This window comes from Oncorhynchus tshawytscha, linkage group LG11, assembly GCF_018296145.1.
Source record: "Oncorhynchus tshawytscha isolate Ot180627B linkage group LG11, Otsh_v2.0, whole genome shotgun sequence".
Taxonomy (NCBI): Eukaryota; Metazoa; Chordata; class Actinopteri; order Salmoniformes; family Salmonidae; genus Oncorhynchus; species Oncorhynchus tshawytscha.
In genome coordinates this window covers 40,269,985-40,297,758 of record NC_056439.1, presented here as the reverse complement: position 1 = coordinate 40,297,758, position 27,774 = coordinate 40,269,985, and the positions used below count along the sequence as shown (strand labels likewise).

Sequence of the window (27,774 nt, the reverse complement as noted above, 5' to 3'; positions counted from 1 at the left end):
TAGTAGTAATGGTTTTGTGTGTGTGGTGTTTTTTCAGAGTCAGAGCTCCTCCCTCACCATGCTGGAGCTGCTACATGTGGCCAGAGACATCGCCTTCGGCTGCCGCTACCTAGAAGAGAACCACTTCATCCACAGGTTACCATGTCCTCCTACCAAACCATTAGCCTTTTGTATACAGTATTCATACTACATAAAGAGGTATTCAATGTTGTTTGTTATGTGTTTCAGAGATATAGCTGCCAGGAATTGTTTGCTGACCTGCCCTGGACCAGACCGAGTGGCTAAGATAGGAGACTTTGGAATGGCGCGTGACATATACAGGTATACTTAACCACCAGTTCTCTCTGTCCCAGTACCATGCTGCTTGTTGCTTCAGTTCAGCATCCCCCAAAAAGGATCTTAACGCCTTGTGATGTTTAATTTCTCCATTCTGTGTTTTTCCCAGCTGATATCTCAACATTTCTGTTGGATCAGTCTAGTCTCCACGCAGTGAAGACTTGAGCGTACTATTCCCATTTAGTTATAGAGGCGTTTCAGACACTAGCCATGACTCATTCTCCTCCACAGGGCCAGCTACTACAGAAAGGGTGGCCGTGCCATGCTGCCCGTCAAGTGGATGCCGCCAGAGGCCTTCATGGAGGGCATCTTCACCTGCAAGACTGACACCTGGTAACCCATTCACTCTATTACATGATGTATCCAAACTGTAGTTGAATGACCAGTAGCAGTACATACAGGGCCTTCAGAAAGTATTCATACCCCTTGAAGTATTCCACATTTTGTTGTGTTACAGACAGAATTAGTTTATTTAGCCATCTACACACAATGACAGTGAAAACAGGTTTTTAGACATTTTTGCTAATGTATTGAAAATGAAATACAGATACATCTCATTGACATAAGTATTAACAACCATTTGCAATGACACTCCAAATTGTGCTCAGGTGCATCCTGTTTCCTGTGGCCAACTCAAATTGTTTGGACATGATTTAGAAAGAAACACACCTGTCTATATAAGGTCCCACAGTTGACAGTGCATGTTATAGCAGAAACTATACCATGAAGTCCAATAACTGTCTGTAGATCTCAGAGATATAATTGTGATGAGTAATATCTGGGAAAGGGTATAAAACAATGTCTAGTGTTGAAAGTTTCCAAGAGAAGAGTGGTCTCCATCATTGAGAAATGGAAGAAATATAGAACTACCCAGACTCTGCCTACAGCAGGCTGTCCCAACAAACTGAGCAACCGGGCAAGAACAACCTTGGTCAGGGAGGTGACCAAGAAGCTAATGACCACTATGACAGAACTACAGAGTTCATTGGCTGAGATGGGAGAACCTGCCAGAAGGACAACAGTCTCTACAGCACTTCGCCAATCTGGGCTTTATGGGAGACTGGCCAGACGGAAGCACATGACATCACGCCTGGAGTTTGCAAAAAGGCACATGAAAGACTCTGAGATCATAAGGCAAAAGATTCTGTGTTCTGATGAGACAAAAATTGAACTCTTTGGCCTGAATGCAAAGCGCTTTGTCTGGCGAAAACAAGGCACAGCTTATTTCCGGTCTAACACCATCCCTACCGTGAAGCATGGTGGTGGCTGCATCATGCTATGGGGATGCTTTTCAGAGGCAGGGAGACTGGTAAGGATAGAGGGAACAATGCATGGAGACAAATACGGGCAAATACAGAGTGAAAACAATGATTTAGGTTCCATCTGGATAATAACCACAAGCATACATCCAAAGCAACACTGGAATGGCTTCAGACCAAGAATGTGAAAGACCTTGAGTGGCCCAGCCACAAAGGCCAGACTTCAATGCCATTGAAAATCTTTGAAAGACTCCCCTCTCCCTTCAAAAAAAATCCCCAAATCCAGATGTACAAAGCCAATACAGACATACCCAAGACGACTCAAAGCTGTAATCGCCGCCAAAGATGCTTCTAGAAAGTATTGACTCGGGATGTGAATACTTATGTAAATGAGATATTTCTGTATTTCATTTTCAATAGATTTGGAAAAATGTCTAAAAACATGTTTTCACTTTGTCATTATGGGTAATCCATCTTTTATTCAGGCTGTAACATAACAATATGTGGAATAAGTCGAGGGGTATCAATACTTTCTGAAGCAGCTGATCAACTATTTTTTCTGACCTCTGCTCTCTCTCTGCAGGTCGTTTGGTGTACTGCTCTGGGAGATTTTCTCTCTAGGCTACATGCCTTATCCCTGCAAAACCAACCAGGAGGTTCTGGAGTTTGTGACAAGTGGGGGGAGGATGAACCCCCCTAAGAGCTGTCCCGGGCCTGTGTGAGTAGATCAGATTGAGCTAATGGAGAGTTAATTCTCTTGACGGGAGTTTATAATGGATTTAGGTCCATTGCAAGGCCAATATGCAGTTTTAGACTTAAATCCGTGATTCAGTTGGCTTTTCTCCAACTTTCTTCTGTAGGTACAGGATCATGACTCAGTGCTGGCAGCACTGCCCTGAACACAGACCCAATTTCTCCACCATTCTGGAGAGGATCGACTACTGCACTCAGGTACTGACCCACTGGCAGCCAGGGATGCATTTTCTTCACAACACTCACCATACATATTCACTGTTTTCTATTCTCTCTCTTTTCTTTTGCCCAGGACCCTGATGTGATCAACACGCCCCTGCCTGTGGAGTACGGTCCTACAGTGGAGGAGGAGTTGAGCACTGTGATCCGCCCTGACACCCCAGGCAGTCTGACCCCTCTGCTGCTGGGCCACACTGCCTCCCAGGAGTTCTCTCCTCAAATGAGCAGTCTGGGTCTGGGCCTGGGCATGGGTCCCACGTCGCTGCCCCAGCCCCACAATCCCTGTCTGCTGCGGCCCCAGCAGCTGCCTCAGGAGGTGGCCTCCTACCGCGAGGCCCTGGAGCCCTGCTGGGCCGAGCCTGTTCCTGCTCCGGGTCCAGGTGTCTGCCCTGGAGCCTGGCTCCACCCCGAGCCCCTCAACTGGCCCTGCTCCAGGGACAGCTCCTTCTCAGGCAGCCAGAGGCTAAAAAACAAGACAAAGAATCTGTGGAACCCAACCTATGGCTCCTGGGTGCTGGAGAGCTTTGGTCGGGGGAAGGCAGCCCTATCTCATACCAAGTCCATGCCCCTGTCCAGCAGCTACTCCACCCCCCAGGCAGGTACCCCGACCTCTGACTGCCCCGACTCTGGGTGCGATGGCAGTAGCGGCCTCCCTGTCCCCAGCAGTCTGTGCTCCTCGTCCCCCTTCCCAGCCTGCCAGGCCCTCTCTGCTCCCCAGCCCCAGGGTGCGCCCAGCCTCAGCCTGGCGTCCTCCCGGAAGGGCCAAGCAGGGGGAGCCAGTGGGGGCCAGGCCCTGGGCATGGACTTGGCTAAGCTGCAGAGCTTCCCCTGTGGCAATGTCAACTATGCCTACGATGAGCAGAGCTATGAGGCAGAGAGCCTGCCCCTGGTGGTGCCCAAAGGCCCAGAGCCATGCCCCAGCACCAGTGCCAGCACCAGCTGTGCCCCCAGCACCTCTTTCTCCTCCTGCTTCTACTCCTGCTCAGGGGCAGGCCTGGGTGCGGCCTCTTCCTGTATGCCCAAACTGCTACTGAAGCGCCACGCCAGCTACGGACACGAGGATGTGAGGAGACACACCAAGCCTGAGAAACCCACCCGGGACAGAGACTCAGGCTTCTCTCTGTCTGAGGACCTCAGTGTCACCCCTGTCTAAACCTGGCCCCTGGGGGAGCGGAGCAGAACACTGGAACAGACCCCACACCTCACTGGCCATGCACAGGAACACACTATTGTGTAGTTTTGGTATTACTGATGATGCTTTGTAGTTAGTGTAGACGGTGAGAGATTTATATGAAAGTCCACAGTAGCAAGAAAACACAACAGGTTAAAGACAGAAGGAGATGCTGCTTTGCCAGGAGACAGGTAGCATGTTCTATTCCTGAGGTGGAATGTGACACAGCCCAAGAAGGCCGTCACTGGCACAAAAGCACATCCAAGCCCCAGAGGATTTCTAGGCCCTAGCTGGAGTCATCTGCAATGTCTGGCAACCATTCAAATGTGCAGTGTCTCCTCTGGTTCGGGGATTTTTTGTTAATCCATTCCATTCTTTGTTTATAACATTACCTTGTTAGGTTTACACTGGAATGAATGACTGGAATTGACTGCTAAATCAATACTGTGAAAACATATAGGAAGCTATGGTTGCCTATGCAGGTGATGGACAAAGCAGAAAGGAGATTTTAAGTATGTGTGAAAGTGCTGTGATGGGTACTGAGTAGACCAGAGAGAGTGTATGAACTTGTGATCACAATTATAATTACTTGTGCTATCTAATGTTCCCTATCTGGCTCATAAGCAAAAGTTAATCTCTTGTTTAGAATTGTCATAGTTATTTTGTAGATAGCATTTACATTGTATTTAGTCATTCCACACTTATTTTCTTCATACTTTAGTCTGTTCTACCGTATTATACACATTGTCTACTAATACTTTACCCTCTCTAAATGCATTTCTTCTTATAGTGACTGTTCTCACTCTTTACTGAAGAGGGTTTTAGAGACACCAAGAGCAGAGAATGTGATAGTAGAAGCCCCTCTGTCATTTGTCCATCTTGTTCCAACACAGAACATTTTAATACAACTAACTTTCACCTTGGCTACACCAAAAGATGAAATGCTATTATTTGACATTGGAATTTAAACTGTACTAACTCATTACATTTGTAGCAGTTATACTTAATTTATAACGTGTTTTTGTATGTGTTTAGTTGATCACTGCCATTGGGTCTGCCAGAGCACTAGTTGGTGTTTGTGATGTAGTACTCTACAGTACATCTTACACTCAACAGGGGGCAGCACTCTCATGAAATACCAAACGGTTTGTGTGTGTTTTTCACTAGAGGGCTTGCTTGCTGTTTACTTTTTGATTTCTCAGTATTTATGACACAAGATAACATGTATTATTGTTATGAGCTGTTAAAGCAGTACGGTTGCTGATATACATGTAAGCTTTTTACACTGAAATAAAGCATACTGGTTACAATAATGGTATGTCACGATGATGTTCCATGATGCACTTTGTAGCCACCTCAAAGTCTGACGATATTTCTGACTGTAGCCTAAAGGTGGACAAGTTTTGTCATGCTCTTGACAACTTCACTATTACTCGTGATTTGTAAATCTGCTGAGACCTTGAGGGATTGTGTTTCTTTTAGGATCCATAGGAGACTATATATTACAGTGAAGAAAACCCCCTATCCCGATTCTACCTGGTAAGGTAAAATTTCCTAAAAAAAATGTTTGTCTGTGAAAACAATTGCATTTTAGTTCACATGGTTTCCTTTGAATATTGTGTCAAGGCTTAAATTCCACAGATCTAAAGTTGAGTGCCTCTACACAGAAGAACAAAGGCTAGAAACTATGCAATATACTTGTTCTTGTATACTTCTACCCCAAATAAATGAAATATTTCTCTCCTTTGTGTTTTGATAAGTGTTTTATAATACAGCAAGACATATTTTTACTTGTACATATGAAAAAACTCCCAATACACAACCATTTCTAACTCATTGGGACAAGGCCATAGTGTTTTTCTGAGGTTAGTCTCATGGACTGTCATAATACAATACTTGCTACAATACTTGCGTGATTCATTTTTCGTTCATCCTTCGTCATGATAATGAGATGATCCTAAAGACGCACTGGTGTATGTAACTGTATTAGAATACAGTATGCCTAATGTCTTCAATAAAGTTTGAAAACAAAAAAAATAAAATAGAACATGCTTGATTATCAAAAACTGAAATCAATCAAATCTAATGACACCTTGGAATATGGAATGGGTTGGATTTCTATGCAATACTGTCCCTTACATTGATAGTATTGTATGGCTTTCTAGAATATACAGGCACTACAATCACAGGTTTGTCTCTGTTCATTAATTTGCATTCATTAAAATTCCCCTAAAATTTATAGTTTGTTCACAAGGCACAGACATACTTTAAAAAACGCAATCCCTTATCATCATGCTACAATAGCTTCAACAATACGCTGAGATACAATTTGTTGTGCTGAATAAGCTGGAAGTTTGATTTACACAGTATGTATACTTTGTGATTGAGGGGACCCTTGAGACTGTATATTACTGCCAGGGTCCTCTAACTACTGGAATGGGGTAGTCCAATCCCTCCCAGGTGGTCATAGCTTAAAGGCACTCATTACTTCCTTCACTAGTTCCTTTGTTAGTCAAAGAGCCCAGTGTCCTCATCAGGTTGTCCAGTCCCCACATGTATCCGTCCTCTCGGTTGCCCTCCTGCCAGGGTATGGAGTGGTCCAGAGTCTGTCCCTCTGGTAAAGCTGTAGTCTTGCCGAAGTCAATGAGCCAAACCTCAGCTCGGTCAGTGTGGTCATGAATGAAGAGGAGGGAGCTCCCAATCACCTTGGAGAGAGAAGACGTGTACTCATTACAATAACCACTGGGCATACACTGGTTGAATCAACAGTGTTTCCACATTTCAATGAAATTACATTGAACAGATGTGCAATAGACGTTGAATTGACATTTTTGCCCAGTGTGTATTATCATTTATATTATTTACCGGTAAACCTCATAAAAGCTCTTAGATGTGTTTAATATATCTAGTGGGATGAACAAATGTCAGCAGAAAACAGGTGCAGATGAACTAAAGCTTCTATATTCACCTCGTGTCTCTTGAAGAACTCCGATGACATCAGGGCTTGTTGAATTTTTGCTAGTTTACTCAGGTAGGAATTCTGTATTAGAGAGGCAATACGATTATTCTGGCTGTAGTGTTGAGACTTGGGAAACTCCCTTGATAAATTCCTTAAACCAATAGAGGTTATATGTCTAGGTCGTTCAATTCTATTTGCTATCTGTCATTCCAACAGGATCTACTGTAGTGTATAATGCCATTTGGGTTGCTCATCATATCCAAATATTTACCAATGTGTATCACTTTTCATGAGATTTTACAAAAGACAGGTAAAGTCAAACCAATTTGTTTGATTGTTCAAGTATTCACTTTACATAAGACAGGTATGTACTGTATGTCTCTACTTGTCAAAAATCAGCAGACCATGCAAATGAATGCAACACAATAACAGGTAAGACGAGTAGCTGTCAACCTACTAGTATGTTTGTGTTGTTTGTGGCAAAGTCCCTGAAGATCTGTGTGATATCCTCCTTAGACCGGGTCTTCTTGAAATCCGTGTGACACGTCCCGTCAGCTTTCTGAGAGAAGGAACGGTCAATATGTTGATAAGCAGCACTGTCCACGTGCAACAAGGTCAAGGCTCCGACATTACTTTATTGCATACAGTATGTAATGAACTTCACATGAAAAACTGTACAATGAACCATAAAAAAAGTTTTTAGTCCAGGAATAAGCCTTTTGTATAAGTTCTGGTTTAAATGAAAAGGGATCTCTGTGGTTGCGTTTTGAGTGAACACTGACTGAATTGCTTCCTTCATGTTGACACTCAGGTTGATACGTGGGTACTTGCTTTGATGCCTTCGATACGGAAGCCCAGTGTGTGTGTGGAGCTGAGGGTCTCTCTCCACTGCATGTAGCGGGGTTTGGTGACGGCCCTCTGGAGGTGCTCCTGGGGGCTGGGGGCCTCACTGTCCACCTCCAGCATCTTGTCAAACAGGTCCCTACGGAGCTTAGGCCGCTCTCGGGCTCGCACCACCTCCTCCTCCAGATACGTCCTGAGGAGAGGACAACAGGGAGACACGCTGAGGGGCCATGACACTATTTAGCACCATCACGGCTAAGTGACTTTTCATTTGGTCTCGTTGTGTATGATGATAGCTGAGTGGCATTACAGACAATGGCATGTTATACTTAAGCAATAAGGCCCGGGGGGTGTGGTATATGGCCAATATACCATGGCTAAGGGTGGTTCTTCTGCTTGACGCAAAGAGGAGTGCCTGGATACAGCCCTTAGCCTTGGTATATTGGCCATATTCCACAAACCCGTAAGGTGCCTTATTGCTGTTATAAACTGCTTACTAACGTAATTAGAGCAGTAAAAATAAATGTTTTGTCATACCAGTGGTGTGTCAGCCAATCAGCATTCAGGGCTCGAACCACCCAGTTTATAATGTGACCTTTGTATGCTTTAGATGGTAGAATTGACTTTCTAAGGTTTCTATTCAACCTGTATCACTGAAGTGTTACAGATTACACAATAGAAATGTAAAGGTAATGTAGGATTGATCTGACATATGCAGCGTTTACCATAATGGAAGTCTCCGCTAACGCAGGAACATTGCCTTTACATTTAAATCATGCTGAAACGCTGAACCTCCGCTATGCGGATTTAATAGAACCCTAAGTCTTACTTGGTAGAGTCCTATGTTCAGTGAATTTCAGTTTCATTCTGAACTTCCTCTGTATAAAAAAAGGAAGCAAGGAGGAGACTCCAAAGTACACAGCATGACTGTTTAACTGGTTGATAGTATGAGTGTTTGTTAGCAGTAGGTGAGAGAGCTTGGGTGGTTGTGTGTGTTTGTCAAAAGGGAGTCACCAGGGACACCCTCTGCCTGCACCCCATCTGTGTGTGTGTGTGTGTGTGTGTGTGTGTGTGTGTGTGTGTGTGTGTGTGTGTGTGTGTGTGTGTGTGTGTGTGTGTGTGTGTGTGTGTGTGTGTGTGTGTGTGTGTGCGCGCGTGTGCGTGCGTGCGTGCGTGCGTGCGTGCGTGCGTGTGGTTCTTTCTGGCTGTGTACAGGAAACATGTGGCTCAGTAGTGACGGCCTCTCTGTGTGCCTTGACGCCCCACCGGCTGTGTGTGGCAGGAAATCCTCAGAGAACCAGTAACAACAGGTGTTTTATCAAGAGCAAACAGAACAGGTTGACAGTCTGTATGTTCTACTATCAGGAGCACTGACGTGTAAGAGGGATATAGATCAATTACAGTAGTCCAACAATGATTTGTTAGTATTTCCTCAAAATTGCTTAACCCTGCTATAGGGCCAGACATATGTAGTGTTCTACACATTATTATAGAACAGACATACTGCTGCTCCCTACTCACTACTGCTGCTCCCTACTCACTATTGCTGCTCCCTACTCACTACTGCTTCTCCGTACTCACTATTGCTGCTCCGTCCGTACTCACTACTGCTGCTCCCTACTCACCTAGCTGCTTCCTGCTCACTACTGCTGCTCCCTACTCACTCAGCTGCTCCCTACTCACATAGCTGCTCCCTACTCACCTAGCTGCTCCCTACTCACCCAGCTGCTCCCTACTCACCCAGCTGCTCCCTACTCACCTAGCTGCTCCCTACTCACCCAGCTGCTCCCTACTCACCTAGCTGCTCCCTACTCACCGAGCTGCTCCCTGCTCACCTAGCTGCTCTCTGCTCACCTAGCTGCTCCCTACTAACTAGTGCAGCTCCCTACTCACCTAGCTGCTGCTCCATACAGACCTAGCGGCTCCCTACTCACTACTGCTGCTCCCTATTCACTACTGCTGCTCCCTACTCACATAGCTGCTCCCTACTCACTACTGCTGCTCCCTACTCACCTAGCTGCTCCCTACTCACGACTGCTGCTCCCTACTCACTACTGCTGCTCCCTACTCACCTAGCTGTCCCTACTCACCTAGCTGTCCCTACTCACTACTGCTGCTCCCTGCTCACTACTGCTGCTCCCTACTCACTACTGCTGCTCCCTACTCACTACTGCTGCTCTGTACTTACCTAGCTGCTCCCTGCTCACTACTGCTGCTCCGTACTCACCTAGCTGCTCCCTGCTCACTACTGCTGCTCCGTACTCACCTAGCTGCTCCCTGCTCACCTAGCTGCTCCCTACTCACTACTGCTGCTCCGTACTCACCTAGCTGCTCCCTGCTCACTACTTCTGCTCCGTACTCACCTAGCTGCTCCCTGCTCACCTAGCTGCTCCCTGCTCACCTAGCTGCTCCCTGCTCACTACTGCTGCTCCGTACTCACCTAGCTGCTCCCTGCTCACCTAGCTGCTCCCTGCTCACTACTTCTGCTCCGTACTCTCCTAGCTGCTCCCTGCTCACCTAGCTGCTCCCTGCTCACCTAGCTGCTTCCTACTCACTACTGCTGCTCCGTACTCTCCTAGCTGCTTCCTACTCACTACTGCTGCTCCGTACTCTCCTAGCTGCTCCCTGCTCACTACTGCTGCTCCGTACTCTCCTAGCTGCTCCCTACTCACCTAGCTGCTCCCTACTCACTACTGCTGCTCCGTACTCACCTAGCTGCTCCCTACTCACTACTGCTGCTCCGTACTCACCTAGCTGCTCCCTGCTCACCTAGCTGCTCCCTACTCACCTAGCTGCTCCCTACTCACATAGCTGCTCCCTACTCACTACTGCTGCTCCGTACTCACCTAGCTGCTCCCTACTCACTACTGCTGCTCCGTACTCACCTAGCTGCTCCTGCTCACCTAGCTGCTCCCTACTCACCTAGCTGCTCCCTACTCACTACTGCTGCTCCGTACTCACCTAGCTGCTCCCTACTCACTACTGCTGCTCCATACTCACCTAGCTGCTCCCTACTCACTACTGCTGCTCCGTACTCACCTAGCTGCTCCCTGCTCACCTAGCTGCTCCCTGCTCACTACTGCTGCTCCTTACTCACCTAGCTGCTCCTACTCACCTAGCTGCTCCCTGCTCACTACTGCTGCTCCTTACTCACCTAGCTGCTCCCTACTCACCTAGCTGCTCCCTACTCACCTAGCTGCTCCCTACTCACTACTGCTGCTCCGTACTCACCTAGCTGCTCCCTGCTCACCTAGCTGCTCCCTGCTCACTACTGCTGCTCCTTACTCACCTAGCTGCTCCCTACTCACCTAGCTGCTCCCTACTCACTACTGCTGCTCTCTTACCTCACTCCCATCTTGCAGTCCATGACACTGGGTCTATCAAAGTTGACTAGTAGATCAGTCATATGTAGGAAGGGATCCCCATCCCTCTCCACCACACCATAATATCCTGGTACAAAGTCCTGGAGAACGTCTCCCTGCAGCCTCTCAAAACACAGCTTCTCATTCTCAGAGAACTTCTTCAGAATGGTGCCTTCGCCGCCAGCTTTGAAATTACCTGGAAAAGATAAGCACTGACATTCCACAGCAAACCACTAACGACTGACATTTTCCGATGGAATCTGACATTGTGTGTAATGGGTTAGTATTGTATCAAAGTGGCCAGTAGTATACAGTACTGTCTGTGTCATGTGCTTTATTTTGTGTGGAAGATGTACAGTACACATCATCTTACATTAGTGCTTGGTTCTTGGTATGCTGCTGTGATAGGTGAGGGATCACGTCCATGGTGACTGTGTTTTACCTTTGTGTCCAGCTAGTTGAACCCAGGACAGGTTTCTTCTTTGTGGGGAAACAAAAGGCCAGTTGACAATAGTCTTTATCTTCCACCAGGGTTTGCTCTGCTGAAGAAGGACCAAGCACAGGAACAGTCAGCTTTACCTCTATGGAGTATCTGTGTCATTATTAACTAGGCAGAGACACTGTCCTCAAGCCAGCGCTCAACAGTAGGGTGTATGTAAATGAAGTTGTACAACGATAATGATCTTGGATAATAATCATGTTTTGAATTCAGTTGATGAATTCAGCTGTCTAAATCACTTGGCCACTGTTAATTGGGTCATTCGTTACTGTACATCATTAACCCTAACTTCATGTCCTCGTCCAGGCTCAACTCTAATCCTAGCCTCAAATCTAACCCTGACCCTTAACCCTGGCCTCATCCGCAAACATATTAGTCTCTTTGCTACATGTTGTCATTTCTATGGAACTCACATTTCCCTACCAGCTGCTGTGTATAGTCACACTTGACTGACTTGCTGTTGCCATGTGCATTTCCATTAAGACACGGTCATGGAGATCTTGTTCAACGAGATCTGGATGATTCAGGCATAGAAAAGATGACATTGTTTCCCCATGTGTGATGAGATGTTGAGTGAGTCACACATCATGTTCACAGCAGACATGCTTCACAGACAGAAAAGTACTTAGCATGTGCTTGATGACACAGAGATGATACATAATGTTATTTTTTAGATAGATTTCACCATAGCTAGATTCAGGGTTATGACCAAGACAGAGGTCAGAGGTATTCAGTATGCTGAGATCACAGTAAAAGGAAGAAAAGCCCTGGTCATTGGATTCAGTGAAAAAACGACTCATTCTGTTGAGTGTACACACTCACAACCAATAACAGATCCCACAGCCACTCTGAAATGGCAAATGGTATGCTCCATTCACTGGTGTTGTTGATGTGGTGTATAAAGTTGAATTGTTGTTGTAATAATAGTCGGCTATGTGGGTGTCATATTTCCACACAGGCCTTCAACACTCTCTCAAACACAAAATAGTGACAACTTATTAATCAACATGTATTTTTAAAAAGCCCTGTGCTCTGTCAAGAGAAAGAAATATGAACATATAGCCCCTCCATTTGTGGCTACACAGTTATTCTAAAAAAGTAGTGTAAAATATGAAGTAGAATTTCAACATTGTGGAACGTGTTTCAATTCCTGAAAATAAATGCTACATTTTAACTGTATGAGGTGTGTTCTCTCACAAACTACAATACAACGCAATGTTTGTAAAAATGTTTATTTCTATAACCCTCTAGATAATACATTCATGGTTAGTTCTGGGACACACCTTACTTTGTAAAGCCGGGCCTAATGTGGTTGACAGACTGACAGAAAATAAGGCGTCTACAATCAGCTGCAAATAGAGCCTACTACATAATGAACTCGACCAATTACAATGTCATAACAGTAACAAGAACAGGAACAAGGGAGTAACAATTGTGTATGATTCACTCAAGCTGTTGATTCACTCAATACTGTATGATTCACTCAAGCTGTTGATTCACTCAATACTGTATGATTCACTCAAGTTGTTGATTCACTCAATACTGTATGATTCACTCGGTTTCTCAACCTGGCACATTATAATATGAACATGCATTAGCATACGCATATTTGACAAATGGCTAGCATCGATAAATGTGATGTCATAAAAATTCAAGCCTCTTTTTCACTACAAGTCACTGTCAAACTAGAAATACAGAGAACGGATAGTGTACAAAGTAGGAGTTTTCTTTCTGTGTTGAAAGGTCAAATCCTAAATGTCAATGTGGCTGAAATTGGCACACAACCATTTGTCCTAGACTCATAGGACAATGGGGGTGGCTTGTACTGCAAGTGTGGGGGCTGACTGGACACTCTATCTGCTATAAACAAAGGGTATAGAGAGTTAATGCAAACTCTATTTTCAGAACAGGGAGACACTTTTTTCCATTACCATTGTTTGTTTTGAATGGCTAGAAAGATCAATAAAAGGGTTGGGTTTGAGAGCTTTTCAAGTGGCCTGTCATACTGACATGCCCCTGTTGAAACACTGAACACTGAGCAGTGAGCACCACAATGTACACAGCCTTCCCTTCCAGCAGGGCCAGGCGATGTGTATTCAGTGTGTTTAAAGGAAGTTGACAGCTTAGAGCCTTCTATGGAGCTGGCTGAGCATAGTTCTGAGGAGTTACACAGAGGTACAAAGTAGAGGTCGACCGATTATGATTTTTCAACGCCGATACCAATAACGATTATTGGAGGACCAAAATGTGTAATAATGACAATTACAACAATACTGAACGAACACTTATTTTAACTTAATATAATACATCAATGAAATCAATTTAGTCTCAAATAAATAATGAAACATGTTCAATTTGGTTTAAATAATGTAAAAACAAAGTGTTGGAGAAGAAAGTAAAAGTGCAATATGTGCCATGTAAGAAAGCTAAGCTAAGTTCCTTGCTCAGAACATGTGAAAGCTGGTGGTTACTTTTAACATGAGTCTTCAATATTCCCAGGTAAGAAGTTTTAGGTTGTAGTTATTATAGAAATTATAGGACTATTTCTCTCTATACGATTTGTATTTCATATACCTTTGACTATTGGATGTTCTTATAGGCACTTTAGTATTGCCAGTGTAACAGTATAGCTTCCATCCCTCTCCTCGCCGCTACCTGGGCTCGAACCAGGAACACATCGACAACAGCCACCCTCGAAGCATCGTTACCCATCACTCCACAAAAGCCGCGGCCCTTGCAGAGCAAGGGGAACAACTACTCTAGGTCTCAGAGTGAGTGAATTTTGAAACGCTATTAGTGTGCACCCCGCTAACTAGCTAGCCATTTCACATCGGTTACACCAGCCTAATCTCGTGAGTTGATGGGCTTGAAGTCATAAACAGCGCGATGCTTGAAGCACAGCAAAGAGTTGCTGGCAAAACACACGAAAGTGCTGTTTGAATGAATGCTTACGAGCCTGCTGGTGCCTACCATCGCTCAGTCGTCAGACTGCTCTATCAAATCATAGACTTAATTATAACATAATAACACACAGAAATACGAGCCTTAGGTCATTAATATGATCGAATCCGGAAACTCTCAAAAATAAAACGTTTACTCTTTCAGTGAAATACGGAACAGTTCCGTAGGTGGCATCCATAAGTCTAAATATTCCTGTTACTGCACAACCTTCAATTTTATGTCATAATTCTGGCAAATTTGTTCGCAATGAGCCTGGCGGCCCAAACTGTTGCATATACCCTGACTCTGCATGCAATGAACGCAAGAGAAGTGACACAATTTCACCTGGTTAATATTGCCTGCTAACCTGGATTTCTTTTAGATAAAAATGCAGGTTAACAGATATATACTTCTGTGTATTGATTTTAAGAAAGGCATTGATGTTTATGGTTAGGTACATGTTGGAGCAACGACAGTCCTTTTTCGCGAATGCGCACCGTATCGATTATATGCAATGCAGGACACGCTAGATAAACTAGTAATATCATCAAACATGTGTAGTTATAACTAGTGATTATGATTGATTGATTGATTGATTGATTGATAGTTTTTTATTAGATAAGTTTAATGCTAGCTAGCAACTTCCCTTGGCTTCTTACTGCATTCGCGTAACAGGCAGGCTCCTCGTGAGGCAGGTGGTTAGACGTTGGACTAGTTATCCGAAAGGTTGCAAGATTGAATCCCTGAGCTGACAAGGTAAAAATCTGTCGTTCTGCCCCTGAACAGGCAGTCAACCCACCGTTCCTAGGCCGTCATTGAAAAGAATAATGTGTTCTTAACTGACTTGCCTAGTTAAATAAAGGTGTAAAAAAATATATATATATTTTTTTAATCGTCAAAATCAGCGTCCAAAAATACCAATTTCCGATTGTTATGAAAACTTGAAATCGGTCGAGCTCTAGTACAAAGCCACTGATGTCGGAGACAAAGTCAAATATGGCTTCTGACAACAAGCAGATACAGAGGCCTTAGAAGTCGTACATGTTTTTACCGTTCACAAGTGACATTATTTGAAAAGTTTGTTGGATCATCATATACACAGCAAAATCTTCAGTGTTAAAAAAAAACACAGAGTGTGTTAAATCAACACTGAAAGTGTTGAGTCTGTGGACCCCTATAGACATCGGAACAATGTTAAATTAACACACTGCTTAGTGTAAAGCCAAATATTTCCCAGAGTGCCTTACCTTTCGAGTCCTGAGGTACGGCCTGAGGTATGAACTTTTATGCACTCATAACTGACCTTTGTACCACTACAGTGAAAAGTGTTTGTACCCCTTTAGGAAAAAATCTGAACCTTTTTTTCTGAGCGTGTAATACAATGACCTGAAATTCATGGTTTATAGGCCACATCAGGCCTGCAAGTCACATTATGCTGGTTTAGGGAAAGAGGATACCTAGTCAGTTGCACAACAGAATGCATTCAACTGAAATGTGTCTTCCACATTTAACCCAACCCCTCTGAATCAGAGATTGCAAGGTGCAAGGTGATGTGAAAATCCTATAGGAATCCAGCCAGTGTGGGGATATCCAACTTTTTGAATTTTGTATCATACACAACCTGTATTCAAAATGACTGCCAGGGTTGGGAAGGCTAAGCTATAAGACTACCTAAAGCATCTAAACTGGGACAACCATTTCAGTAATGGGTGCAGCAATAATTCGAAGTAACATATTTGATTAACTTAGAAAATGTTGTAATTTATATTTGAGTAGCACAAGATTAATTGATTAATAAATCAATGTACATGCAAAAACATAGATATTGATACAAACAATTCAAAAAATCGATCTACAATAGAGCATGCCGGGAAATATGATAATGATGTCAAGGTTTTGGTTCAAAGTAATGTATGAGTTTCAGGCCCCTGTATTAGGATAAAACTAGGCCCTCAAAATAAGGCCTTATGAAATACGTATGGTACTGTGTTAAAAAAATATGTTTTATGACAACATATTTGCTTAGGATCTCACTTGGTGAAGTGCGTAGTACTGAAAGTGGATGAATGCAACAACCATGACTTTCTCTTGCCTAGTTAAATAAAGGTTAAATAAATACAAAAAATAAAATAAATGTTCCGGTGTCTCAATACTTTCACTGTTGATTTAACACTCACATATTTGTTTTTTTTTAACACTGGAGAATTTGCTTGAGTTGTTATTCACAGCTACTTTTATGTTCTAGGGTTTAAAACTACGGTATTGTCCTGAAATCACAACTGTATCACTACTTTATCAATGCAAGTCATCAGTCAAGTGTTGAAGTCAAATACAGCACCACCCTCAGTCCTCCTGAATCATAGGTCAGGTGTACAGCAGCACCTGTATTCTGTGCTAAAAGACAATGCTAAAACAAGATGGCCGCCTCAGACGAGAGACCAGGGTGGTTTCAAACTTTTTGAAGACCATCATACATGAAGGGAGTATACTCAATTAAAGGAAAATTCCACCCAAAAACTAACTTTTGGCATTTGTTTCATTTGTCCATTGTTGATATAGTCCCAAAATGTTTTGCTTGTTAGCACTCAAGTTTTCAAGATATGTAACTTTCAAAATAAAGAAATCATCACATGATGCAAAATCCATCATACAGAGCTGATTTCTGTATTTTGAAAGTTACATATCTTGAAAACTTGAGTACTGACAAGAAAACATTTTGGGACTTTGTCATCAATGGACTAATGGAACAAATACCAAAATATTGTTTTTGGGTGGAGTTTTCATTTAAGATGGGGGGTAATCTAATTCCTTTCCACTTCTGTGTTGTCTCACAGATTACCTTTAAGATAGGCCAATAGTTAGCCATCTGACATGATCACAAACAAGTCAAAATAAACCATTAGAGTACAGTGTCTGTAATTCAAATCAAATCAAAGTTTATTTGTCACGTGCGCCGAATACAACAGGTGTAGACCTTACAGTGAAATGTTTACTTACTGGCCCTAACCAATGGTGCGGGGAAAAAGGTATGTGTGTGTGTGTGTGTAGGTAAGTAAAGAAATAAAACAATAGTAAAAAGACATTTGAAAAAAGAGTAGCAAGGCTATATACAGACACCTGTTAGTCAGGCTTATTGCGGTAGTACGTACATGTAGGTATCGTTAAAGTGACTATGCATATATGATGAACAGAGAGTAGCAGAAGCGTAAAAAGAGGGGTTGGCGGGTGGTGGGACACAATGCAAATAGTCCGGGTAACTATTTGGTTACCTGTTCAGGAGTCTTATTGCTTGGGGGTAAAAACTGTTGAGAAACCTTTTTGTCCTAGACTTGGCACTCCTGTACCGCTTGCCATGCGGTAGTAGAGTGACCAGTCTATGACTGGGGTGGCTGGGGTGATCACTGGGGCCTTCCTCTGACACTGCCTGGTGTAGAGGTCCTGGATGGCAGGCAGCTTTGCCCCAGTGATGTACTGGGCCATACGCACTACCCTCTGAAGTGCCTTGCGGTCGGAGGCCGAGCAATTGCCGTACCGTACCAGGCAGTGATGCAACCGGTCAGGATGCTCTCGATGTTGCAGCTGTAGAACCTTTTGAGGATCTCAGGACCCATGTCAAATCTTTTTAGTTTCCTGAGGGGGAATAGGCTTTGTCGTGCCCTCTTCACGACGGTCTTGGTGTGTTTGGACCAATCTCGTTTGTTGTTGATGTGGATACCAAGGAATTTGAAGCTCTCAACCTGCTCCACTACAGCCCCGTTGATGAGAATGAGGACGTGCTCGGTGCTCCTTTTCCTGTAGTCCACAATCATCTCCTTAGTCTTGGTTACGTTGAGGGATAGGTTGTTATTCTGGCACCACCCGGCCAGGTCTCTGACTTCCTCCCTATAGCCTGTCTCGTCGTTGTCGGTGATCAGGCCTAGTACAAGGGAGTACAATCTGAAACGTGAGCTTGGGCGGTATCCAGATTGCCATGACTTCATAACGACATAGTGCCATACTGGGATTTGTGGTAATACCGGCATTGAACACAAGGGGCGCTATTTTCAAACCCCACTCTGCCTCTGTAATCCAAAGGTTGGCAATGCTAACAAGTACATGTAAAATCCCATAGAGAATGCTAACTAAATGCTAATGAGCGCATTGCGGACATTTTACACAGTATCTGACCTAAACTATTTTCAGGACAGACATCCCAGCTCATAAAGTTATATAAGTAACTCAAAAATGCTACTCAGTTGGCAGCACGCACAAAATAAATATTAGACAGCAATGCACTTGATCCAGGAGGGTGTTCTCTGCTGTTACCAAGTGAAGCTAGATTTTGGAAGACGTTAACAATTTAGCTAGATAGCTCGCTACTAAATTAGCAAACCAAATGCACAACTTCAAAGCATTGCGCACATTCTAGACAGTTAACTTAATAGTTATAAGATATGTAGCTGGGAAACATTTAGTGTCACGTCTGCTCCTGCTCCCCCCTCCCCCCAGGCGATTGAGGGCGACAGGCTGCCCTCTGCATCACGCATCATGCCATCTATGACGCACACCTGCCTTCCCTTGTCACACGCATCAGCGATATTGGACTCAACTGGACTCAGTCATCACCTGTTTATTTCCTCCCCTATATTTGTCAGTTCCCTTGCTCTGTTCCCTGCTGCTGCATTAATTGTTTATTGTCTGTATTACTCGTTTGCTGACGCTGTTCCTGTCTCGTTCCATGTCCGTTCCTTATTAAATGTTTGACTCCCCGTACCTGCTTCATCTCTCCAGCGTCATCCTTGTGAAAGAATGCAGCAGCCAACATACGAAGCATCGGGGAGTACTGGCATTCCGGTTGGTGGTGACATCGGCTCTGTGTTGCCACCAATGGAACCGGGGGTGTCTAGCCAGCTCGTCGGGCGTCCATGCCCTAGCTGGCTCGAGAGGTTTCCTTGCCCCGGTTGGCTCGGACGGTGCCCTTCCCACGTCGGGCCTCAGCCAGATCATCAGTTCTTGTTCGCCCAGCCGGTCCAGGAGTTTTTTTTGTTTTGTTGGTGACGTCGGGGTGGATTCCGCCGCCGATGGAACCGAGGGTGCCTAAGCCGGCCCGTCGAGCTTCCACGCCCTGACTGGCTTGAGAGGTTTCCTTGCCTCGGTTGGCTCGCAAGGTTTCCATCCCACGTCACACTCCACCGGATCACTGGGCTCCCTCGCTGCAGTGGGATCGACAGGTGTCTTGCTTCAGCCGGATCGTCGGGCTTACATGCCTCAGCCGGCTCCCTCGCAACTGCCGGTTTGTGGGGCTTCCACGCCCCAGCTGGCTTGCCCAGCGCCCATGTCTCGGCCGGTTTGCCCAGGTGGGACGCCATGTGGCGCCCCTACAGGGGAAGGCGTACTGTCAAGTCTGCTCCCGCTCTTCCCCCCCGGCACTTGAGGGCGCCAGGCTGTCCTGCATCACTCACTCCTGCTATCTATTACGCACACCTGTCTTCCCTCGTCACGCGCATCAGCGACATTGGACTCACCTGGACTCACTCATCACCTGCTTATTACCTCCCCTATATTTGTCAGTTCCCTTGCTCTGTTCCCCGCTGCTGCAAAAACTGTTATTTGTCTGTGTTACTCATGTGCTGACGCTGTTCCTGTCTCGTTCCATGTCCGGTCCTTATTTCATGTTTGACTCCCCGTACCTGCTTCGTCTCTCCAGCATCATCCTTGTGACATTTAGTTGTGAATTCCAAACCGCAACTAGATCACCTGGGGTGTGCTGAACAACAGTGAGTGACTCACAAGCCGGTCTCTCATCTTTGTGTGCTTGTAAACAAACAGCACGTGACTCAGGACTACCGGTAAGCTTCATAATGAAAAATAATGTGACAGGTGAAATGAAGAACGCAATCTTCTTTATGTCCTAATGTCTTGCACAAGATTACTTTAGATATTTACAAATATAGCTACAAATATTCAAATGTATGAAAAAACGTTTAAATATTTTAAACTGTATTTACGGTATTGAAAAACCATCCTTTGGCTATTTCTAAATACCCCGGTATACAAGACCCCAGTATACAAGCCTAGTGAAATGGCTTGGGGCACTGTGGCAGTCGCTGGTCTGGCTGCATCACTGTCATCAGGTTGGCTGACTGGAATGCTTTGGACGACGTGGCTGGGTGCAGATGCTCAGCTGTCTCAAGGAATGGGAATGGGAGCTGTGGAGGCCGGGTTGGTTCCAGCACCGACATAGGAGCGTGAATGGACGCCCGTCATGGCATCTGTGCAAGTGGCACGTTTGGGGTCAACTCTGGCAGGCCTGGGGTCAACTCGGGCAGCTGCTGGGCGGACTGGCACACTGGCGCACAGGGGGCTGCATGGCTGCTTGAAGGTCAGGGTTCTGCATTTCTGGCTGGACATGCTGGAGTCCTTGGGCCATCTGATAGGCCAAGGCACTGGCGAAGGCACTGACATGCTGTAGTCCGGGTGACGGCTGAACTAGCTGGCGGTCCAAGCCGGGACCAAGCAATCAGAGGCTGCTGCACTGCCTGGTACACAGGATACAGTTTGTCGGTTCTGTGGTACTCTGGATCTGAGGTGCAGGCCAGGCATTGGGGTACTGCCAGTAACCAGGTGGAGGGTGGAGGTAGTGGAGCTGGTGGCTGCTGGACAGGAGCGGGACTCTGGATGGGCGCTGCAGGGTTTCTGTGTCTGTGTCTTGCTTTCAGGGCCGTAGCTACATACAGTTGAAGTCGGAAGTTTACATACACCTTAGCGAAATACATTTAAACTCAGTTTTTCACAATTCCTGACATTTAATCTGAGTAAAAATTCCCTGTTTTAGGTCAGTTAGGATCACCACTTTATTTTAAGAATGTGAAATGTCAGAATAATATTAGAGAGAATTATTTATTTCAGCTTTTATTTCTTTCATCACAATCCCAGTGGGTCAGAAGTTTACATACATTCAATTAGTATTTGGCAGCATTGTCTTTAAAATGTTTAAATTGGGTCAAACGTTTCGGGTAGCCTTCCACAAGCTTCCCACAATAAGTTGGGTGAATTTTGGCTCATTCCTCCTGACAGAGCTGGTGTAACTGAGTCAGGTTTGTAAGCCTCCTTGCACGCACACGCTTTTTCAGTTCTGCCCACAAATTCTCTATGGGATTGCGGTCAGGGCTTTGTGATGGCCACTCCAATACCTTGACTTTGTTGTCCTTAAGCCATTTTGCAACAACTTTGGAAGTATGCGTGGGGTCATTGTCTATTTGGAAGACCCATTTGCGAGCAAGCTTTAACTTCCTGACTGATGTCTTGAGATGTTGCTTCAATATATCCACATCATTTTCCTATCTCATGATGCCATCTATTTCGTGAAATGCTCCAGTCCCTCCTGCAGTAAAGCACCACCACAACATTTTTTTTTTTACCTTTATTTTACTAGGCAAGTCAGTTAAGAACAAATTCTTATTTTCAATGACGGCCTAGGAACAGTGGGTTAACTGCCTGTTCAAGGGCAGAACAACAGATTTTGTACCTTGTCAGCTCAGGGATTTGAACTTGCAACCTTTCGGTTATTAGTCCAATGCTCTAACCACTAGGCTACACTGCCACCTGCTGCCACCCCTGTGCTTCACGGTTGGGATGGTGTTCTTCAGCTTGCAAGTGTCTCCCTTTTTCCTCCAAACATAACGATGGTCATTATGACCAAACAATTCTATTTTTGTTTCATCTAACCAGAGGACATTTCTCCAAAAAGTACGATCTTTGTCCCCATTGCAAACCGTAGTCTGGCGTTTTTATGGCGTTTTTGGATCAGTGGCTTCTACCTTGCTGAGCTTCCTTTCAGGTTATGTCGATATAGGACTCGTTTTACTGTGGATATAGATACTTTTGTACCTGTTTCCTCCAGCATCTTTACAATGTCCTTTGCTGTTGTTCTGGGATTGATTTGCACTTTTCGCACCAAAGTACATTCATCTCTAGGAGACAGAACACATCTCCTTCCTGAGCGGTATGATGGCTGCAAGGTCCCATGGTGTTTATACTTGCATAGTATTGTTTGTACAGATGAACGTGGTACCTTCAGGCGTTTGGAAATTGCTCCGAAGGATGAACCAGACTTGTGGAGGTCTACAATTTTATTTTTGAGGTCTTGGCTGATTTCTTTTGATTTTCCCATTATGTCACGTAAAGGGGCACTGGGTTTGAAGGTAGGCCTTGAAATACATCCACAAGTACACCTCCAATTGAATCAAATTATGTCAATTAGCCTATCAGAAGCTTCTAAGCCATGACATAATTTTCTGGAACTTTCCAAGCTGTTTAAAGGCACAGTCAACTTAGTGTATGTAAACTTCTGACCCACTGGAATTGTGATACAGTGAATTATAAGTGAAATAATCTGTCTGTAAACAATTGTTGGAAAAATTACATGTGTCATGCACGAAGTAGATGTCCTAACCGACTTGCCAAAACTATAGTTTGTTAACAAGAAATGTGTGGAGTGGTTGAAAAACGAGTGTGTCCAATTTCAAAAATGGCTTTTCGGCGAAAGCAGAACATATCATTATGTTAGGTCAGCAACTAGTCACAGAAAGCATTCAGCCATTTTCTAACCAAAGAGAGGTGTCACAAAAAGCAAAAATACAGATAAGAAGAATCACTAACCTTTGACGATCTTCATCAGATGACACTCCCAGGCCTCAATGTTACACAATACATGTATGTTTTGTTCGATCAAGTTCATATTTATATCCCAAAACCTCAGTTTACATTGGCGCCATGTTCAGAAATGCCTCCAAAACATCCGGAGAAATTGCAGAGCCACATCAAATAACAGAAATACTCATCATAAACTTTGATGAAAGATACATGTTTTACATAGAATTAAAAATAAACTTGTTCTTAATGCAACCGATGTGTCAGATTTCAAAAAAGCTTTACGGCAAAAGCACAATATTCAATAATCTGAGAACAGCGTTCAGCCACAAATGCAAGCCATAAAGTTACCCGCCAAATTATGGAGTCAACAAAAGTCATAAATAGCATTATAAATCTTCACTTACCTTTGCTGATCTTTATTGGAATGCACTCCCAGGACTCCCACTTCCACTAGAAATGTTTGTTTTGTTCGATTACGTCCATATTTATGTCCAAATACCTCCGTTTTATGTCCAAATACCTCCGCAAAATCCAGACGAACCGTTAAAAGAGTTCCATTACAGTTTTTAGAAACATGTCAAATGATGTTAACAATCAATCCTTAGGATCTTTTTATAATAAATCTTCAATAATATTCCAACCGGACAATAGCGTATTCATTACAGAGGAAAAAGAATGCACGGCGTGCCCGCATGACCGCGCAGTAAACAACTGATTGGCCTCAGCCTAGTCCACTTGTTGAAACAGCTCTTATTCGACACCCTTCCACAATAGAAGCCTCAAACAACTTTCTAAAGACTGTTGACATCTGCTGGAAGCCTTGGGAAGTGCAATCTGGCCCCATAGACACAGCATATTGGATAGGCAATCACTTAAATGAAACTACAAACCTCAGATTTCCTACTTCCTGGTTGGATTTGTCTCAGGTTTTCGCCTGCCATATGACAGTTTTAGAAACTTCAGAGTGTTTTCGATCCAATACTACTAATAATATGCATATATTAGCATCTGGGACAGAGTAGCAGGCAGTTTACTCTGGGCACCTTATTCATCCAAGCTACTCAATACTGCCCCCCTGTCACCAAGAAGTTAATGACTCCAACCTAAGTGTATGTAAACTTCCGACTTCAACTGTATGAGGACACCGAGGTCCGGACATCTGTAATTATTTTAATTTATAAATATATATTTTTTTTGGGGGGGACTTAGTCGGGTCTCAACTTACTGTTGAGAGTTAGAATAGTAGAATACACAAGGTGCAACTTTGAAACTTGGTAGTGCATCAGCAGATTTCCTCTTGTTATGTCACCCAATGACAGTCACTCAATTAGCCCATGGCCATGTCAGATAACATTTGTTAGATTGGTTAATTAGTTTACTTAGTCTTGCCAAACTTGTAGTAATTACCAACTAGGCACCTGCCCTAGGGCCCTGACCTCCAGAGAGACACCATTAATTTTGATAGTCACTCTCACTCAGATATCATATTAACATGGCATAAGTCATGGCAAAATGTGTAGAATTGCATAAAATTAGCTTGTAAAACCTCAAAAAAATCTCCCCACCCATTGCAAAATGTGCCAAATCGGCCGATTAATTAGGGCCAATTTCAAGTTTTCATAACAATCGGAAATTGGTATATTTGGGCGCTGATTTCCGATTAGTTTTAAATTTAAATGTAAAAAAAATGTTTTTAATAACTTTTATTTAACTAGACAAGTCAGTTAAGAACACATTCTTGTTTTCAATGACTGCCTATGAACTGTGGGTTAACTGCCTTGTTCAGGGGCAGAACGACAGATTTTCACCTTGTCAGCTCAGGGGTTCCAATCTTGCAACCGCACAGTTAACAAGTCCAACGCTCTAACCATTGCACTCCACGAGTAATCTGCCTGTTACTCGAATGCAGTAGAAGCCAAGGTAAATTGCTAACTAGCATTAAAATGATCTTATAAAAACAATCAATCATAATCACTAGTTGTAACTACTAATCCAGTTTAGCAGGCAATATTAACCAGGTGAAATTGTGTCATTTCTCTTGCGTTCATTGCACGCAGAGTCAGGGTATATGCAAGTTTGGGCTGCCTGGCCCATTGCGAACTAATTTACCAGACTTTTACATAATTATGACATAGATTTAAGGTTGTGCAATGTAACAAGAATATTTAGACTTAGGGATGCCACCCGTTAGATAAAATACCGAACGGTTCCGTATTTCACTGAAATAATAAATGTTTTGTTTTCTAAATGATAGTTTCCGGATTCGATCATATTAATGACCAAAGGCTCGTATTTCTGTGTGTTATTACGTTATAATTAAGTCTGATTTGATAGAGCAGTCTGACTGAGCAGCAGCAGGCCCGTAATCATTCATTCAAACAGCACTTTCGTGCGTTTTGCCAGCAGCTCTTCGCAAGCACAGCGCTGTTTATGACTTCAAGCCTATCAGTCTAATGGCTGGTGTAACCAATGTGATATGGCTAGCTAGTTAGCTGGGTGTGCGCTAATACTGTTTCAAACGTCACTCGCTTTTAGATTTGGAGTAGTTATTCCCCTTGCGCTGTTACACTATACTGTTACACTATACTGTTACACTAGCAATACTATAGTGCCTACAAGAACATCCAATAGTCAAAGGTATATGAAATACAAATGGTATAGAGAGAAATAGTCCTATAAATACTATATTAACTACAACCTAAAACCTCTTACCTTGGAATATTGAAGTCTCATGTTAAAAGGAACCACCAACTTTCATATGTTCTCATGTTCTGAGCAAGGAACTTAAACATTAGCTTTTTTACATGGCACATATTTTACATGGCACATATTTTACATGGCACATATTTGTCCATGGCACATCTTACTTTTTTCTCCAACACTTTGTTTTAGCATTATTTAAACCAAATTGAACATGTTTCATTATTTATTTGAGGCTAAATTGATTTTACTGATGTTTTATATTAAGTTAAAATAAGTGTTAATTCAGTATTGTTGTAATTGTCATTATTACAAAAAAAACATTTTTTTATTTTTTTAAATTGGCCGATTAATCGGTATCGGCTTTTTTGGTCCTCCAATAATACAAAGTTTGTATAACATTCACCAGTAAATCTTGTTTTATAGTAGCCTCAGGCCGTCTTGGCATTTCTAACACACCAGACCATTTTTTCCTTGAGGCCCCCATTATTAGCCAGATCATGATCATTTTGCACAAAAAATATAACAGGTTACACAGGCCCACTAGGCAAAAGATTGACCAGCCCAAATGACCAGCCAGTCTGCCCCCGGTTAGAATAGAATAGAATTCAATAGAATATAAGAGAATAGTCTAACTTTCCCCCCAGAGTTACAGTGTTCTGGGTGTAATTGGGTGTAATTACAACGTAACAACAATATTACTGTATTTGAATGAAGAATAGTCTATACTCACTTCACTCGTGTCCTCACACAAATGTTCTAAAGTGATATTGCCCTTGCTCTTTGTCTCGTTGTCACTCAGAATGTCATCCTCTGACTCTTCCAACATGATGGAGGAACCTGTTGAGGAGATCGAGGAGTTTGACAATTTCCGTCGCAGAGAGCCTTCCACATCAGCCCAGTCCTCCTGCTGGATCTCCCGCGAGCAGCCTCCATCTGGGGTTATTGTCACCTGCGGTACACGGAGCGCCTCCATCATACTAGTTTGCACTTGAGTGGTGTTAAACTCAGATAACTTTACTTCTTTCACCTGGCAGAGTTCATCGCGAAGCTCAGATGCTCTGCGGCATGTTCTGCGCTCTTTAACGAACCCATCACTAATACCAGCGCCAGACAGCCCTGCCTCCTTGGAGGCCTTTCTCCTCTTCTCTCTCTCCTTCGGCATTCGATTGATGAACGTGAGCGTGTTCACAACCGACACGATGTTATCAAAATTGTACGGCGCTACGATTGAATTTAACCGCTGTCAATCAAACTTGGCCATCTCAATACAGTAGGCCTACTATTTTTGAGTCCAAGTCTCAGTGTATTAAATATTGTGCAATACTGCAATAGGTTTTCATCTGTTTCGGCCACTGTCCGATAAAAACGAGACGTTTCAGGCGGTCGTCATCGGCGGTCCAATTTGCTGACTGGTGTTTTGGGGAACCCCTTTCTTTAGCTCACGTCTCGTCGACAGTGTTAACCAAAGACACACGCTTTTATCTTCCGCATTGATTTTGTCTCTCTTCCTGGCAGAAATATATGGTCAGTGCAATCCGGTATCCTTGGGACGCCCATAAACACTAAACCTTAACTCACAACCTAAACCTTACCGTAACCCGTTTAAATATCAACTTCAATGGGGTAGGGACGTCCTAAGGATCCCGCATAGCAAACCTTGTATTTTGAGTTTTCACGTTACTTCCTCATTCAGTCTTGCACTCTGCAAAACAGATATCACCCACTGCGCACAAGCGGTAGAGGGCCAAAACAGGCTACACCTGTTCCAGCTGTTGTAGTTGTCAACTGAACAAAATCAAGGGGGGTTCAAATCTCTCACTGAAAAACGATGATGTTGAATGAGAAATATTTTCACTGTAGCTGCACAAACAAAGGCAATATAAAGTTAATGTAACCCAAACTGAATTGATGTTCATTTTTCACTAAGCAGATTAATAAGTAGCCATCACGAGCTGTCTCAGGAACCTTACTGATTTATAATGGCATGATTTATATTCAACCCACTGGGCACCCGCTGGTTGAATCAATGTTCTTTCCACGTAATTTCAATAAAAATGCATTGAACCATCGTGGAATAGATGTTGAATTGACGTCTG

At 43.7% G+C, this 27,774-nt stretch overlaps 2 protein-coding genes across 4 annotated transcripts in view; one reads left to right on the top strand and one right to left on the bottom strand.

The window, feature by feature from the left end:
- LOC112261995 (leukocyte tyrosine kinase receptor-like) overlaps positions 1 to 5,481 on the top strand; it is an 88,263-nt gene extending 82,782 nt beyond the window's left edge. For both annotated transcript variants that reach the window (XM_024437656.2, XM_024437655.2), the window contains exons 24-29: positions 38 to 135; positions 229 to 321; positions 568 to 669; positions 2,179 to 2,313; positions 2,456 to 2,546; positions 2,641 to 5,481. In XM_024437656.2, the coding sequence (XP_024293424.1) occupies positions 38 to 135; positions 229 to 321; positions 568 to 669; positions 2,179 to 2,313; positions 2,456 to 2,546; positions 2,641 to 3,720 (1,599 nt within the window). In that variant the 3' untranslated portion in view covers positions 3,721 to 5,481. The remainder of the gene's footprint in view (positions 1 to 37; positions 136 to 228; positions 322 to 567; positions 670 to 2,178; positions 2,314 to 2,455; positions 2,547 to 2,640) is intronic.
- Position 5,482: 1 nt separating this feature from the next.
- On the bottom strand, positions 5,483 to 27,357 carry LOC112261997 (inositol-trisphosphate 3-kinase A). Of its 2 annotated transcripts, none has more exons than XM_024437658.2 (7): positions 26,409 to 27,357; positions 11,345 to 11,441; positions 10,885 to 11,098; positions 7,529 to 7,733; positions 7,155 to 7,256; positions 6,707 to 6,778; positions 5,483 to 6,443 (listed from the first exon to the last, which is right to left on the bottom strand). In XM_024437658.2, the coding sequence occupies exons 1-7, from the start codon at positions 26,838 to 26,840 to the stop codon at positions 6,210 to 6,212; spliced, it is 1,356 nt and encodes a 451-aa protein (XP_024293426.1). In that variant the 5' UTR covers positions 26,841 to 27,357; the 3' UTR covers positions 5,483 to 6,209. The 2 variants fall into 2 exon arrangements, with proteins under 2 accessions (XP_024293426.1, XP_024293425.1); XM_024437657.2 differs by having other exon boundaries at positions 11,345 to 11,444; positions 26,409 to 27,355.
- Positions 27,358 to 27,774: the final 417 nt, after the last annotated feature.

What these genes read in the sequence shown, in the direction of transcription:
- LOC112261997 (XM_024437657.2), bottom strand. Translation starts at nt 26,840, where the DNA reads ATGCCGAAGGAGAGAGAGAAGAGGAGAAAGGCCTCCAAGGAGGCAGGG. An exon ending in GACTGCAAGATGGGAGTGAG is followed by an intron (nt 7,734 to 10,884) that starts GTAAGAGAGCAG and finishes TCCTCTCCTCAG; the next exon opens with GACGTATCTGGAGGAGGAGG. An exon ending in TCCGTATCGAAGGCATCAAA is followed by an intron (nt 7,257 to 7,528) that starts GCAAGTACCCAC and finishes TCCTTCTCTCAG; the next exon opens with AAAGCTGACGGGACGTGTCA.